Here is a 14,871-nt window from a genome sequence, read left to right as displayed (position 1 = left end):
GTCGTGCGGAATCCATGCAACATGCAACAAGAAGGAAACGTATACAGGTCGTATTCTACTGCGAGTGGGTCCTACTCCTCGTTGGCGGCGAGGCGTCTGCGCTCGTCCATCTTGTCGCGGTTGAGTCTGGCCACGAACGAGTCCCTCTTCCAGCGCTGGCGCAGCTTGGCGTCCTTGGCGCGCTGCACGAAGCGCTGCTGCGCCTGCTGCTCGGCGCGTTGCGCCCAGTCGGTCGTGGCCGCCTCGGAGAAGGCGCGGTCCCAGTCGCGCAGCGCCACGCGCTGGAACTGCCGCGCCATGTTGGCCACCGAGTCGGGCCGCTCGTCGTCGCGGTTGAACTCGACGGCGTTGGCGAACATGAGCAGCAGGTCGGCGCGGTACTCGGCCGGGTCCGCGTACTCGCCGGCCGCGAGCTTGGCGCCCATTGTGCCCAGGTCCATCGGGTGGGCGATCACGTCGAAGTACGTCGGCACGTTCAGCGCCACCGGGTCCACGGGCTCCAGGAACGGCCACGCCAGGGCGTGCCGCGTCAGCTCCGCGTGCAGCTGCGCGCACCGCGCCTGCAGCTCCACCGGCATGGCCGTCGGCGCGGGCAACGGCGGCATATTGCTTATTTAACCCTGTAGCTTGCTGAAAACCCACAAAGTCGTGGGTGGTACGGTGTGGGTACGTCTAAGAAAACCCACCTCGCTGGGTTTTTACACAATATGGGCGAAATGGGGAGCCTAAAATGGGCTCCTCGTTTCCCGCCCAATTCAAGCACACTTTTTTTCGAAGTCGCAGCTCGGCAAGTGGACCATGTCGCTCAAGAACCTCAAGCCGATCTCCATCAAGCGCAACCCGTCGCTCTCGGACGGCTACCAGCTCTTCCCCATCGCGGACAAGTGGGCGGAGCTGCTGCCGGAGCGCGTGCCGCTGCAGTTCTCGCTCTTCCGGTGCGTCAGCCGCCTCGGTTTTCCAATGTATCAATCGATCCATCCGCCCTGACAATTCTTGCTATGTTTGTTGCCTCTGCCGCCCGCCAGCTACCTGGGCTTCTACGTGGCCTGCACCAAGAACGGCAAGTCGACCGTCGTCAAGTCTCGCGCCGTGGCGGCGCTGCGCGTGACCATCCAGAACGAGGACAAGGTGGTGTTCAACGAGCGCGTGGGCACCGCCTTCCCCAACGGCGTCTACTACGTGCAGGACATCCGGCTCGAGAACGCGGGCGTGCACACCGTGTGCGTCACGGTGGAGGGGGGACTGGCCGACGACCTGGCGCCGCTTGTGCTCAAGACGCAGGTGTTCGAGTTCATGGAGCTGCACGAGTGCCCCGACCTGGAGAAGGGCGCGTACCAGCCGCTGCGCGAGTTCGTGCTCAACTGCATCAAGAACGGGTACCGCGAGCAGCTGCGCGACGACTCGTTTCTCGAGACCTACGTGCGCACCAAGAAGCACTCGCTGCGTAACATGGACGCAAGGGTGCGTGCCGTACTGGTGCAAGACTTTGCTGCAGTGGCTCTAACGGTGGCTTTGCACTTAGTGGTGGCTGCGAGCATTTGTGGAGCACACACTGGATCGTGAGGAGCGCCAAAGACTCATACAGCTCAACGCAGCGGTACGCCCCCAAAACTCGGCGAATTGAGTAGGTGGGTTTTTCGCTGACTTGCATTCGTTGTTTACAGCAAAACTCTTGCCGGACCACTCACAAGCGCAAGCAAGATCATCCGAGTAAGATGGCGGCGCAACGCTCTTTGATAAACTTATGGTTTACTGACGTTTGGTGCATTCGTAGGCCGTACGGCAGACAAGAAGACGCACGATAACCTCTTCGCACGTCGAAAACGTGACTGGAAGCGTGTTCGCGCAGGAGACTTGCGGATGTTCACGATGGAACCGCTGCACGGTGAGGATATCTGACATCCATGAAGGACCGCTTGTGTTTGTGACTGATGAGTTGGGTTCTATTTGTCATTTCAGCGGGGGCGACCACCACAGTGTACAGCAGCAAGGAAATGTTTCGCCAGCTAAGTCTCTACGCCCAAGTTTAGCTGCGCCCCGCGCTCTTGCGCACCAGCCAGCGAGTAACCTAGCGTACGTCTACATACTAGTAATACACTCACTTGTCGGATTAATCGGAAAAGAATGGTACCGAGATCGTGAACTCGAGCGACGGAGCGATTGGCATCTTCGCAGGGTTCTCGAAAGCAGCCTCGTAGTACTCCCAGAGCACCAAAACGTACTGCGATAGCGCTCGCTCGGCGTAGGCCTCCAGTTCTCGAGGGAAGTATCGCTTCGCGGGGTGGGGCTCTCCGTTTTCAAGACTCCTCTGTCGGTACTTCGCAGGGTTCATTTGGTCCGCAATCATTTTGAAATTCGCATCCAACTTGCTAGCGATAGATAGATCCACAGACAGTTCTTCATCGACGAGACTGTCCCGGAACACAGCATCGCCACCGCTGCGAGTACGTTTCAGACGCGCGCTGGCGTCCCAATTCGTGAGGCGCTGAAGTGCTTTTTTGCCGACGGCGGCTTTCTTTACCGGATCCATCTCGCTGTCAGCAGTGGGGCGCAGCATTGCCTGCGCCAGCTCGCTGAGGTGACTCAAGTAGCTCAGTGCTGGCGATCCAGCTGACAAACTCGATCCGTTCGATCTGGATGCCGGGCCAACCTCGAAAAACGGCGTCTGGGCGAGCAGAATTCGGTCAGATGCGCTGGGTAAGTCTAACCGATTTGAAGCCGAGGTCTTGAACACAATCATGTAGCAGAAGATCTTCCGAATCTGCGTAGTGTAAACAACCAAGCCAACGGTAAATAATTTGCGTACACTAGAAACCACACGACGCGATCTTACCTCTTCGTTCCAATGCAAAAAGAAATGGAAGAAGTTTTCGCGCAAAATAAGCTCCGCAACAAGACGCTTGCGAGCAGTGGTAGGCAGCAAGTCTGGAGAATGGTACAGTATACCGGTAATATGTAGTGGTAAGTCAAGGGGACTTCTCAGCATATCCAGAAAGTATCCACTTACCGATGCAGTTGTAGATGCAAGTTAGTACTTTCAGCAGCGTTTGGACGTGTGAAGACTGAAGAGCACTACGCATGCTGCTCAGGAAGTAATCCCCATCGAAAACCGCGCCTAAGCAGTGGCGAACGCGACCTCCAAACTTTCCGTTGGGAGCCCCAGATTCCGTTGCGGCAGGCATCGCTGCCATTGAGGCAATCTCAAGCATGCGTTGCAAAATACCAAATGAATAGTTGACACTCGTAGGATCGAGGATGTTGGTGCTCTCCAATATGACCTGCATCAGCACATTCACCAGTGCCTCGTTCTTCAGCACCTCACTTCCCGCGTCCAGCACAGTGTCAATCTCGCGATCATTCCAGTAGTCTTCCCATGGATCGCTGGCCTTGCCCTCAATAATGGAGAGAATGCGATTAACCGAGGGCAAGGATGAGGCTCCTCCACTAGAACGCGCCCGACGCTGACACATGCGTTCGAAAACTGCCACGTACAGACGCACGAGCGCGAAATATCCGGGCACACAATGCCATAAAATGCGACCGTCTGCGTATCGATGGTTGCACCAACTGCTCACATCACTCAGCACGGCAGCCACGAAGGTCACAGCCGTGAGGTCATCTCTTCCCGGTGATCCGACCCGATCAATGAAGAGGTCCAAGCCGGCTTCGATTTTGTCTTGGGTGGTCACCGCCAATTTTACGAACGCATCATTTTGCAGCTTGTGTCCAATGTACAGCAGGGGGAGTTGGTAAATGAAGGTCACTTCTTGCTCCTCGCCGACCCGGTTCATACCCTGTTGGAATACAGCTTCGAGGGCAGCAGCGATGGACTTGTTGCTGGAACCCCTTTTCAGCATATCCTGTGGGATGCCCGGCGTGCTGCCACCCTTCACAGGCACCACTAGCCGGTCTGTCCCGCGGTTTGACTTGTATGCCGAGAATGACGAGAAGATTTCGAGTTGCAAGTCGACACCACTGATGCGGTCTGGTCGACAATTAGATTCTATGGCACGAAGATGATAAGACATCGCAATTAGTCACCTGCATGCAGTGGGTATAAGCAAACATAATCGCCAACAGCATTACCTGAGAGATCGTTCCAGTGGCGGCGATACTGTCGAGGGCTGCGTAAGCTGCCAGCGATACTTCCACGATGCGCAGACCGCCGACGCTTCGCCTTGGGAGGCCGAGAACCTGCCCCATTCTTCAAGTTCCCATTCGATCCATTGCTGATGCCGTTACTGGCGCCTTGGAGTCCATCTGCGTCATCCGCTCCCTCTAGCTTCTCAGTGCACTGCAGCACAGCTTCCAGCAGCTTGGGGGTGGCGAAAGGGAAGCGGAAGTACACCGCCGTGTAGATGTGTGCTACAAAGAATCTGTGTTCCTCCGCCATGAAGCGCGCCTTGCGGATCTTGACCGAGGCGAAGCGCACGCTGCGCTCCAGCAGACGGATGTACCGCTTCGACACGAGCGAGTCCAGGTGCACCTGCTGCCCGTCCAGCGGGTACCCCTCGATGAACTCCACCCGGCGGCAGATATACACCGCCGCCTGCATGTACAGCGCCCGGCAGCGGTTGCGCACGGGCACGTGGTCGACCATGTCCATCAGGTATTCCCTGTCACCAACACCCCCATGAAACCCCCCACAATGGTCATAATTCGCCATAGTTCCACGTACCACAGGTCGAGCAACACGGTCTGGCCCACGTGTAGCGGCAGCATCTTGTTAAAGTACGAGTGGTAGGTGAGTTTGCGGTCTCCGGAGGCTCCGGCGCTGCCGGCGTTGGAGGCCTCGGCCGCCGCGGCCGTGCCGAAGTCCAGGTAGAAGAAGAAGGGGCGGCGCAGCAGGTCCAGCGTCTCGGCCAGCGCCATCATCTTCTTCTCCAGGCTCCAGCCGTTGAGCTCCGTGGAGCGGCCGGCGCCGTTGAGCACCATGGGCTGCGTGGGGCGCATGCTGCCGTTGCTGGAGATGGTGGGGGCGCCCGGCACGGCCGAGATCTCGCGGTTCTTGGCGATGTTCTTGAGCTGCTGGTGCAGCTGCGCGTTGAAGACCAGCCGCGCCTTCTCCGGGTGCCCGGCGCTGCGGTACAGCGTCGCGTCCGCCATGCTCGAGCTGTCTTGGGAGGGAGGAGAGGCGCTGGCGGAATGATACACCCGCCCGCAGTCAGAGCGGCGAGGGGAGCAATTTTTATCTTGCGATTGGTATGGGATTCCGCTAGTTCCGATTCCTACGTTCGTCTTACCCGTTGGGCTATCGGCAGCGATAGTGAGACCCCCCCCCAAGCATGGCGAAGTGCTCGCATGCAACTACGATAGTGATCTCCCTTAGTATTGTAGTGTACGAAGTAGGAACATGGCGGGCGCTGGTGCGAATTGGCGGAGGCGTTGGAGATTAATTGATCAGGTCGGCGCAGTGCACTGTACATGTACATGTAGTTGCTGCTCAAGCAAGGTGTATATACAGCGCATCAACGTACGGTATTTCGACGCTCGCGGCGCTCTACCCGGTGGTGTTCGGAGCGCGCTTGGACGACGGCAACTTGGGTGGATTTAGGCAGTCACGCGATTTGAGCTCAAGCTTTGTCCACGCTTCAAGCCGTTGCTATTGTTGCCGTTCGTGCGCAGGTCGTGGCGCTCTTCGTGCCTACGTGGATCATACACTGTATGAGTGCGCGGAAACCGAACCTTCACCTTCCAGGTCAAGATGAAGGGCCGATCCGAGCTTTTGTGTACCGCGTCCCATCTGGAGATGGCGGAACAGCAAGGCCGGTGCATTCCGCCCTAAGTCGAGCATGGAGCGTTAGTCACGCCACCGAGAGCTGAGCCCAGCGGTGGCGGTTGAGATTCGGGCGAGATGAAGTGGAAGGAAGATCCCCCACCCTGCTTTCATGGAGACGAGAGGAGTGTGGCAAGCACGTATGAACGATCGGAGTCTACCGAAATCAAAGGAGTTGGTGGTGGGAAGCATGGTATCGTATTAAATAAGTCTATGCCGAATAAGTTAGGAGTCTTGCTGTGAAGTGGGGGCCTTGCGATCGGCCCCGCCGGAGTCGGCGCTTACTCGTTCCAGAACTCCGAGAGGTTCTCCTGCGGGATCTTGCGCGAGGCGCGCAGCACGAGCATCTCCTCGCGCACGGGCTCGGACACGGCGTCGCCCTTGCGGTCCATGTCCTCGGCAACGGCGACGGCTACGTCGTCGCTGAAGCGCACAGCGCGGCGCGGGGCCGCTAGCTCGAGCTCCTGGATCTTCTCCACGAGCACGTTGCGGCCGGCGTTGGCCTGCTGGATGACGACCTGCCGGCGCTGCTCGCTGACGCTCTCGGTGGCCTTCTCGATCTTCTCCAGCACGGTCATGGCGCGCTCCCAGTGGTTCTGCAGCATGAGCATGAGCGCGTGCTGGCGCGAGGTCTGCAGGAACGTGAGCGCCTTGCGCACGCCCTCGCAGCCCGTGACGCTGGGCCACTGCGCGGCGTCGAGCACGGGCGCGGCCGCGACGATCTCCTCCTGTTGCAGCGGCTCGATGGCCGCCATGGACGCACGCGGGGACGAATCGACCTGGCGCTTGCAGACCTTGAGCAGCGCCTCGCTGGTGGCCGAGTCGCGGGCGGCGGCGGCGCTCAGGTCCTCGACGCCGGCGCTGGCGGGCAGAGACGGCCGCACGCGCTTGAGCAGGCGGCGCGACAGCTCCTGGACTTGCACTACGCAGGACGTCATGTCTGTCTGTCTGTAGGCTGTAGTGGTGCTGGTGAGCGAGCAGGTACGTATAGGACGGTGGCCGCTGTGCGCGCTCAACGTCAAATACAAAGTGCCATCGGCAGAGGCCCGCGCAGTTGGTTTCAGCCGCTCTATTCGGAGCCCGGCGGCGGCGGTGCTACTGCTCAGCCGGCTGGGACCATCGCGGCCAAGTGGCCTCGCTGCGGTTCGGGCTGCGTTTGTGGCGCAACGTCGCGACTTGGAACGGGCGGCGAGCAGAGACCGCCCGATTGCGGCCGTAAGACACGCCGCGGCTTCTGCTGCACCATGCTGCCACCAGCTTGGTTTCCGGGAAAGCCGCGCAGCACTCACGACGAGGTCCGCTATCGGGGCCCACACGCGCCGGCAGCGCTGTTGACTGAGTCAAGTCGATCGCAGGTGGCGGACGCCAGGTGGCCGCCTACATGGGGCGGCAGTGCGAGCAGAGGACGGACCGCCATGCCACCCTTCTGATGGCTCGACGCCGGCACACCCAAGCTCGGCGCGCGTCGGGAACAGCTGCGGCGTGGAGCTGATCCCGCGCTGGCGGCCGCGAGCCGCGAGCTGCGAGCTGTGGCCACACATGGGACGCTCGCGCGAGCGGAACATGGTCCCGGCGTCGCTTTTGACGCCCGACTCGCTCTGTGGACGGACGAGTCAAAGATCGGCCGGTCGTGTGGCTAACAACGGCGGGCGCCTACCATACAGCGCACCGTCGCGCCGGCCCCACGCGATGTACGGAGGCCCGGCTTGGTCATCTTTCGGCCGTGTGCTCTGCTTTCCGGGAAGCCGGGGCGCCTACAGTACGTGTACCGCGCTCAAGTCGCGCGTGAAATGCGGCTCGCGTGGACAGTGCGCGCCCAGCCTCAACGGCGCCCCACGATCTCCGGCAGATCTCACCGCACTAACGGCCTCGAAACCGCAAGCTGAAAAATTGTTGGCGTGAGCAAAGCTCATACATGAGCCGCGCCACGTTGGCCGGCTCGCCCCATTGTGTATCGCCGGCCCGGTTCAACTCGAAGCCAGCTTGCCGTCACTACCACCGACGGAGCATTACCTGCGGACCGATGCCGCGCGAGCCCACAAAGTGCTCGCCGCCAAGATATTATTTTGCGGGGCTCGCGGGCCTGCACATGGCTGCTGGGCTCAGATACCAGGTCAAGTCGCTGTCACCTCACTCCACACGCTGAAACCGGCACGTGTGGGTGGTGTGCACGCAGCTGGCGGCGCAGCCAAATCAGGTGTCGTCGCTGCTGGTCGGGGCTGCGTGGACCAAAGGATCGCCACCAGCGCCGTGCATGGCCAGTTGGCGCCCGATCTCAATCGTGTGGGTCCGGGCGCGCTGCAGCTCCACCATGCACGGCTTGCAGTGCCTTGTCCACCTTACCCTCCTCCAACACGATGTGGGTTGTCCTCAACGATTTCGAGAGGGGACATATCCACGCAGCCTTGTGGACCACACCACCACCCCTAAAATCGTACCTAGCCGAGATACGATGGTCATCCTTCGCATCCTGAATCAGGTCACCTCCCCGAGCCAAAACGTCTGAGAATCAATTCGTCCACCCACCCAGCTGGCATCATGCTGAGTCGAGTGGCAGTGATCTTGGCGCTTAGCTCAATGACGCCGACAGCCGCGGCAGTCGCATCTCCTGTGTCGGGGCTGCGTCAGGTCAGGCACGCCGCTCTCTCTGCGCGACTGCATTGCGCGCGTCCTTCGTGCTCGGCCTCATCTCGTCTCCTCTGCTCCACAGGTCATCGTGCTCTCTCGCCACGGCGTGCGCGGCCCCTATGGGCTGGGCACGGAATCCCCGTCGGAGGAGCTGCTGCGGCAGTACGTGCGCAACCCGAACCTCGACCTGCCGCTGAGCGCCAACGCCTGGGGCACCTCCGAGACGGAAGACCCGGCGGAGATTGTGTCGCCCAAGCTCACCAAGCACGGCTTCCACGTAGTGGAGCGCATGGGGGAGGCAAGTGATTACGAGCGAGGGGTGGAGATCTTGTCCGTCATGTGGGCTTACTGTACCTTACTCTACTGTTGAATTTCGTTCGAGCAGTACTTCCGAGACCACCTCTACCAGGAATTTCTGAACGCCACCTGCAAGGAAACCTTTGCATATGCTGACAATAACCAGCGCGACAATGTGCGTGATCGTTGCCGTGGTTGTGTCAAACGAGATCGCGATCTAATTGATCTGGTTTGATGTCCACAGCTGACAGCGATCGCGTTCCTGAGCGGGCTTTACCCGTTGTGCAAGGACCTTGTGCCGATCACCAAGGAAACTCAGTTACTGTTCGAGCAGGGCCAAGATCCTACCGCCAACTGCCCCGTGTGCTCGAAGGCTGGTGCGTATCTGCTGCCACGCGCTTGCTAGCAAACGATTCAGGCGGAAAGCTGATCATCGTCGTATTTGCAGTGTACGAAGGGATAACTGGAAGCAACGATACCAGATTTGTGCTTCAAGAAATCCGTGACGAGGTTGCAGAGGTCAACGAGCTATTGCAGTGCTGCGCGCCCTCCGTTTGCAACCCTAACGACGGGTCTGACGATGGTAATGCGTCCGAGAGCTCCGCAACGTGCGACTTGTTCGGTATCCCGACGACATGGAATGGGGCGTTCTACTTGCCCTGGAAGGACACTCTCTCGAACACCGACTATTTCTCGGAGTGGCTGCTCCTGCAGAGTCTCAACAACATGACCCTGCCCTCTGCTCTGACATTTGAGAAGGTCTTGTCTCTGGCGAAGATCCACGAGGTTTGATTCCTGCTGTTGGTTTAGCTGTTTGCTCTGCTGGCAACTAACCTACTGCTACTGTTGCTGCTATAGACACACATGGATCTCATCACCAACGAAGTCAACTCGGCAAGTTTTGGCACCACTCTGCTCGCACACCTTACGGCTAGCTTTGAACAAAATATCTTGCAAAGGTCTCTGCCTGTGGCAAAAGGTGAAGGTCCCCACCTTCTGCAAGGCCCTGATAATCGACTGCTGTACTATGCAGCTCATGACATCAACTTGTTGTATGTTCGCAATCTCCTAAGGTGCGTCGCAGTGACAACAGTGGTGCTATCTGTGTCATTACATCTAGGAAAAGGCGATGCGGTGATATGTGTGCTAATGCATCTTGCACAGGCTGCAGTGGTATACGAAGGGATGGCATCCTCACCAGCCAGTACCCGGAAGCATGCTTGTGTTTGAGCTCCATGCTACCCCCACACAAAACGACCAGGCCACGGCCGCCACTTCGGAATCTCGAAACTTGAATTCGGCTGGCGGGAGTAAGACGCGTGTTTCGTGGTATGCACAAGAAAATGACGGTGTGGGCGCCGACGACGAAAGTCGATTCTACGTGAAGCTATACTTCGTCGCAGCTTCTCCCGACCAGATTCGCAACGGCGACCAACTTTCTCCTGAAAATGTGAGACCAGCATTTGGTAATTTGCTATTGCGGTGACAACGCGTTTGACACTCTTCTTGGTTTCTTGTATGAACAGCCACCAGACCGCGTTCAAGTGATCATTCCATCGTGCTCAGAAGAGTTCAGTCTTGGCGATGGGGCTACGGATGTCCGATGTCCATTTTCGACGTTCAAGAAGCTGATCGGGAAAGTACTCAAGCACGACTGTGTCGCCGATACGCTGCGGCCGTTTGTCGATTCACTGACGCACGAGCAAAACTCAAAGAGTAACCCAACGCGGACAAGAGTGATTGGGATGCATCTGGCTCGGACTGTCGATGCTGCAGTCGCCAATACAACCAGCAGCCAGCCACACGCCGTCGCGGCGTTCGAAACGCTACTGTGGACGTTGTTCGGAGTCCTGATTATCTGCTTCATAACGCTTTTGATTCGTCATGCCGTCAAATACCGAATGGAGCACCAGAAATACGGATCTATCCCGATGAACAACCACTAAAAACCAGGATTCGTTCGATTGTGAGCAAATGTTGATAAAATAGTGAACATGACAGTGTTTCTATCGCGCTTAACGCTCCAATACCAGCCTGACGTCGCAGAGTTTAGCTGCAAATGTCAGCAGTGAAGTGATTTCCAGCGTCATCAATGGTATTCTTTATCGCTTCGTAGGTCATGAGCACTGTGCCGAGAGTTACCGATGCACTGATGCAGAGAATGATGATGGACTGACGCCCGGTCTTGCGAACAAAACCCAAAATCACCACTTGCGAGGCGGAAGTCACCACGAACGCCACTGCGCACAGCAGCAGAGCCCAGTCCCAGGCGACCATCTTAAACACGGCAAATTTTGCTGTAGCAGCGGCTGACGAATACAAAATCATCAACGCCATTGTAGAGGAAGCCACCTCCGGCACGATGCCCAGCTCGATCATGATGGGGCCCGTGATGATGCCGCCACCGACACCAAACATGCCTGCAACAATACCGGCAACCGCACAGCCCAACGGGAAGTACACCACCGTCTTCTTCGTCCATTGGATGTCGCCATCCACGTACTGGTAGTTGACGGCCGCCTTGCGTAGGTAAATCTTGTGCAAGTAGTGCGAAGTATAGAACACGAATACAGCGACCCAGGGGATTTCAATGAGCAGGATGACCCAGTAGGCGACACCACCACAGTGCACGGACGCATCTCCAATACTTGTGGCCACAACACCGAGATAGCAAACCATGATAGCGATGTGGGGAGTCCATGCAAATCGTCGTTCCTTCTCCAGAATCTGCGCGCGAACTGCATCGTCACCAACGTCGTTACCTCCATCAACCTTCTGTTCAGCCGCTTCGCTTGCAGCGTACCATGAAATGCTAAGGTGGTTTCCCTCGATGATGTCGTCGTTGCCAGGGGAACTGGCCTGAATGTAGACATTCGGGCTTGCTGGAACATCCAACTTGGCCTCGTTTGCAGCGATTTCTGCTCGCTTTTGAGCTAGTTCTTTCTTGAATAGGCGGATCCCTCGTAGCGTCATGCGTGCGTCGCTAACAGCAAGCACCACGACGAATAGCAACGACACAATATAGCTCGGGATGAGCTTGTTGATCACTGCGCCCAGAATCGTGCCGCCAATTACCACAGGGATCATGCCCAGTGCCAGTTCCGGGTCGATTAAAGGGCGGTCCGCTGTCGGATGACGCTTGAGCATGTTAAACCACGTATTGGCCACGGCACCACCCAGGATGGCGACGTTGGAAATGGGTGTCGCGCGCTTGATGTCGAAGCCCATGATGAGCACCATTGCGGGCACTAGGATGACACCTCCACCGATACCGCCGGCGGAGGAGACCGCGAGTCCGACGACCATGAACGCGATGGCCAGCGCGTCGTAGGTGTCCATTTCGGACAGACTGGGCACGCCATCGTCGTCCTCGCTGCTGTTGCTGTTGCTATTGTCAGCGAACGCCGATGGGAGCAACACCGCAACAAGCACCACGGCGATGGAGAGATAAACGGCGCGGCGGAGATGGTGCAGTCGCATGGTTGCTTGTTCGTGTAAGCTGCAAATCGGAAAGTGAGCTGATGCCGGTGGAGGGCATCGCATTCTGCGTCACACCAGCAGAGATGTATGCAAAACTTGCAAAACTGGACGAGATCGAGATATGTCGCAAAGTGCAACCACGAAAAGTGTTATGATCGCTCTAGATAAATCTCCTTGCAAATGCGTGAGCACAAACATCGTTCCGAGTGTAGTCCACGTCCACCCGACGAGGTCCGGTGAACATGTTTTAATTTGCTTTGTGCTTTGGTTGCTTCCATCCCCCCCCCCCCCCCCCCCCATCCGGACGCACGCACCATCGCGCTAGCGATGAAGGCGAGTCATGCAGCAGAACGAGTCGTGAGTCATGGTTGGTTGAGCCATTCCGGTTGCTGTGGTCGCGACTGGCAACTTGCGACCAGCGGGTCTGCCAAACCTGAGCCAGGCGGGCTGCGACTGGCATGATATGTCACGGCATGTTGAAGTGGGCCATCACAATTTGTGATTCACGAAGGCTTTGAGGCTCAAATTGAGCGAGCCCAAGCCAAAGCGTTATCACGTGCGACACACTTGGACCAGTTTTCGTTGGCTTTGTCGTGGATGGCGACTTGACCCCGAGGCCCTCGGAGTCGGCAGCCGAATAGCAATGCACAGCGGTGCGTCCAGAGGTTGCAAGGCAGCGGCCGCGGTCGTGCCCTGTGCCGGTTTTCTGGAGGCAGCGGTAATACATGCAGCTCGGCCGATATAGCGATGGTCTCCGTTGCCGCTTGTCGCGCGATCGATTGGCCTCCTTGATCTCCGCGGAGCGTCCATGATCCGCCCACGTCACGCGCTCGGATCCATATGCGTGAGTGAAGGTCTCAGTACCACTGGCCCATCTCCTTTTACAGAGTATAATACCTAGGTAGTTGCAACGCTTCAATGCTCCCCATGTATAACTACAAATGCATTCATAGAGGGCAAAAGACATAGTATGGGGTAACTAACTACGATCGACTGTAAAAGGTTATTGATTTGCGTTTGTGTTCTGTATCGCGGTACGCTAAGTCGATGTACTGTAGGCTGTCCACACAACGCAAACGACCGCAACCAACATGGACAACGCAAGCGTTCCCGCTCCAGCCACTTCGGAATTCGCCAGCTTTTCGCACCATGAGCATTCGGTCTACTCGTCCGTGCTTCCGTCGCGCCGCACTGTCGCTCTGCGTGCTGCTGACGCTCGCACTGGTGTTGCTCCCATCGGCGCTCGCCGACAATAGCAACGACGACGACGATGGCGTGCCCAGTCTGTCCGAAATGGACACCTACGACGCGCTGGCCATCGCGTTCATGGTCATCGGACTCGCTGTCTCCTCCGCCGGCGGCGTGGGCGGCGGCGTCATCATGGTGCCCGCAATGGTGCTCATCATGAGCTTCGACATCAAGCGCGCGACGCCCATTTCCAACGTCGCCATCCTGGGCGGTGCCGTGGCCAACGCGTGGTTTAACCTGCGCAAGCGCCATCCGACCGTGGACAGGCCATTAATCGACCCGGAGCTGGCTCTGGGCATGATCCCCGTGGTAATCGGCGGCACGGTGTTGGGTGCGCTGATCAACAAACTGATTCCGAGCTACATCCTGTCGCTGCTGTTCGTCGTGGTGCTCGCCGTCGGCGGCTCACGCACGATGATGAAGGGCATCCGCCTACACAAGAAGGAGATAGCCAAAATTAAAGAGACGGAAGCTGCAGCCAACGAGGCGGCAGCGAACGTCCCCGCCAGCCCTGGCGTCTACGTGCAGGTGAGCACGCCCGTCACTGTCGGCAAAGACGACATCTTGGACGAAAAGCGCTTGAGTACGTCGGCTTCTACTGCAGATGCGAAAGCGCCCACCGGTTTTGAATCAGGATCGCCGGCCACATTGGCGCAGATCCTCGAAAAGGAGCGCCACTTCGCTTGGGCCCCCCACATCGCCATCATGATCTGCTACCTCGGTATCGTTGCTGCCAGCATCGGGGATGCGTCCGTGCACTGTGGTGGTGTCGCCTACTGGGTCATCCTGCTCATTGAAATCCCCTGGGTCGCTGTATTCGTGTTCTATACTTCGCACTACTTGCACAAGATTTACCTACGCAAGGCGGCCGTCAACTACCAGTACGTGGATGGCGACATCCAATGGACGAAGAAGACGGTGGTGTACTTCCCGTTGGGCTGTGCGGTTGCCGGTATTGTTGCAGGCATGTTTGGTGTCGGTGGCGGTATCATCACGGGTCCCATCATGATCGAGCTGGGCATCGTGCCGGAGGTGGCTTCCTCCACGACGGCGCTGATGATTTTGTATTCGTCGGCTGCCGCTACAGCAAAATTTGCCGTGTTTAAGATGGTCGCCTGGGACTGGGCTCTGCTGCTGTGCGCGGTGGCGTTCGTGGTGACTTCCGCCTCGCAAGTGGTGATTTTGGGTTTCGTTCGAAAGACCGGGCGCCAATCTATTATCGTGCTGTGCATCGCCACCGCTGTCCTGATCGGAGCGGTGATCATGACGTACCAGGCCATTAAATCTACCGTCGATAGTGCTGGCGATCATTTCTCAGCTGACATCTGCAACTAGGAGTTGCGTTTGCGTGCAGTACGTCGGTAAAAGCAAAAACTAATGAAAATTCTGCTTGAATAGAGAGTTTCCAAACGCATTATGTAGCTGCGATGATGCAGGCGATA

At 57.9% G+C, this 14,871-nt stretch overlaps 7 protein-coding genes across 8 annotated transcripts; 3 read left to right on the top strand and 4 right to left on the bottom strand.

Moving 5' to 3' along the window:
* Positions 1-71: 71 nt before the first annotated feature.
* IUM83_07696 (nuclear protein x1) lies at positions 72-578 on the bottom strand (the record flags this gene model as incomplete). Its single annotated transcript, XM_067932014.1, has 1 exon — positions 72-578. One exon carries the CDS (start codon positions 576-578, stop codon positions 72-74), a length of 507 nt encoding a protein of 168 aa, XP_067786380.1.
* Positions 579-798: 220 nt separating this feature from the next.
* Positions 799-2,030, top strand: IUM83_07695 (uncharacterized protein; the record flags this gene model as incomplete). 2 transcript variants are annotated; one of them, XM_067932012.1, is made up of 6 exons in its annotated part: positions 799-935; positions 1,026-1,461; positions 1,523-1,597; positions 1,665-1,710; positions 1,775-1,885; positions 1,960-2,030. In XM_067932012.1, the coding sequence occupies 6 exons, from the start codon at positions 799-801 to the stop codon at positions 2,028-2,030; spliced, it is 876 nt and encodes a 291-aa protein (XP_067786366.1). The 2 variants fall into 2 exon arrangements, with proteins under 2 accessions (XP_067786366.1, XP_067786365.1); XM_067932013.1 differs by lacking the exon at positions 1,665-1,710 and having other exon boundaries at positions 1,523-1,559.
* Positions 2,031-2,110: 80 nt separating this feature from the next.
* IUM83_07694 (Uncharacterized protein family UPF0592) lies at positions 2,111-5,106 on the bottom strand (the record flags this gene model as incomplete). The annotated part of the gene is made up of 5 exons (XM_067932011.1): positions 2,111-2,761; positions 2,834-2,925; positions 3,008-4,003; positions 4,087-4,616; positions 4,679-5,106. The coding sequence occupies 5 exons, from the start codon at positions 5,104-5,106 to the stop codon at positions 2,111-2,113; spliced, it is 2,697 nt and encodes an 898-aa protein (XP_067786286.1).
* Positions 5,107-6,057: 951 nt separating this feature from the next.
* IUM83_07693 (uncharacterized protein) lies at positions 6,058-6,714 on the bottom strand (the record flags this gene model as incomplete). The annotated part of the gene is made up of 1 exon (XM_067932010.1): positions 6,058-6,714. The coding sequence occupies one exon, from the start codon at positions 6,712-6,714 to the stop codon at positions 6,058-6,060; it is 657 nt and encodes a 218-aa protein (XP_067786385.1).
* Positions 6,715-8,314: 1,600 nt separating this feature from the next.
* On the top strand, positions 8,315-10,647 carry IUM83_07692 (uncharacterized protein; the record flags this gene model as incomplete). Its single annotated transcript, XM_067932009.1, has 8 exons — positions 8,315-8,404; positions 8,487-8,702; positions 8,790-8,876; positions 8,946-9,078; positions 9,150-9,487; positions 9,560-9,774; positions 9,866-10,151; positions 10,228-10,647. The coding sequence occupies 8 exons, from the start codon at positions 8,315-8,317 to the stop codon at positions 10,645-10,647; spliced, it is 1,785 nt and encodes a 594-aa protein (XP_067786384.1).
* A 103-nt stretch (positions 10,648-10,750) lies between these two features.
* IUM83_07691 (uncharacterized protein) lies at positions 10,751-12,181 on the bottom strand (the record flags this gene model as incomplete). The annotated part of the gene is made up of 1 exon (XM_067932008.1): positions 10,751-12,181. The coding sequence occupies one exon, from the start codon at positions 12,179-12,181 to the stop codon at positions 10,751-10,753; it is 1,431 nt and encodes a 476-aa protein (XP_067786386.1).
* Positions 12,182-13,330: 1,149 nt separating this feature from the next.
* IUM83_07690 (uncharacterized protein) lies at positions 13,331-14,764 on the top strand (the record flags this gene model as incomplete). Its single annotated transcript, XM_067932007.1, has 1 exon — positions 13,331-14,764. One exon carries the CDS (start codon positions 13,331-13,333, stop codon positions 14,762-14,764), a length of 1,434 nt encoding a protein of 477 aa, XP_067786287.1.
* Between the last annotated feature and the right edge of the window lie 107 nt (positions 14,765-14,871).

Source organism: Phytophthora cinnamomi, assembly GCF_018691715.1.
Source record: "Phytophthora cinnamomi strain GKB4 chromosome Unknown Contig68, whole genome shotgun sequence".
NCBI classification, from domain to species: domain Eukaryota; phylum Oomycota; class Peronosporomycetes; order Peronosporales; family Peronosporaceae; genus Phytophthora; species Phytophthora cinnamomi.
This window is presented reverse-complemented; position numbering and strand designations above follow the sequence as displayed.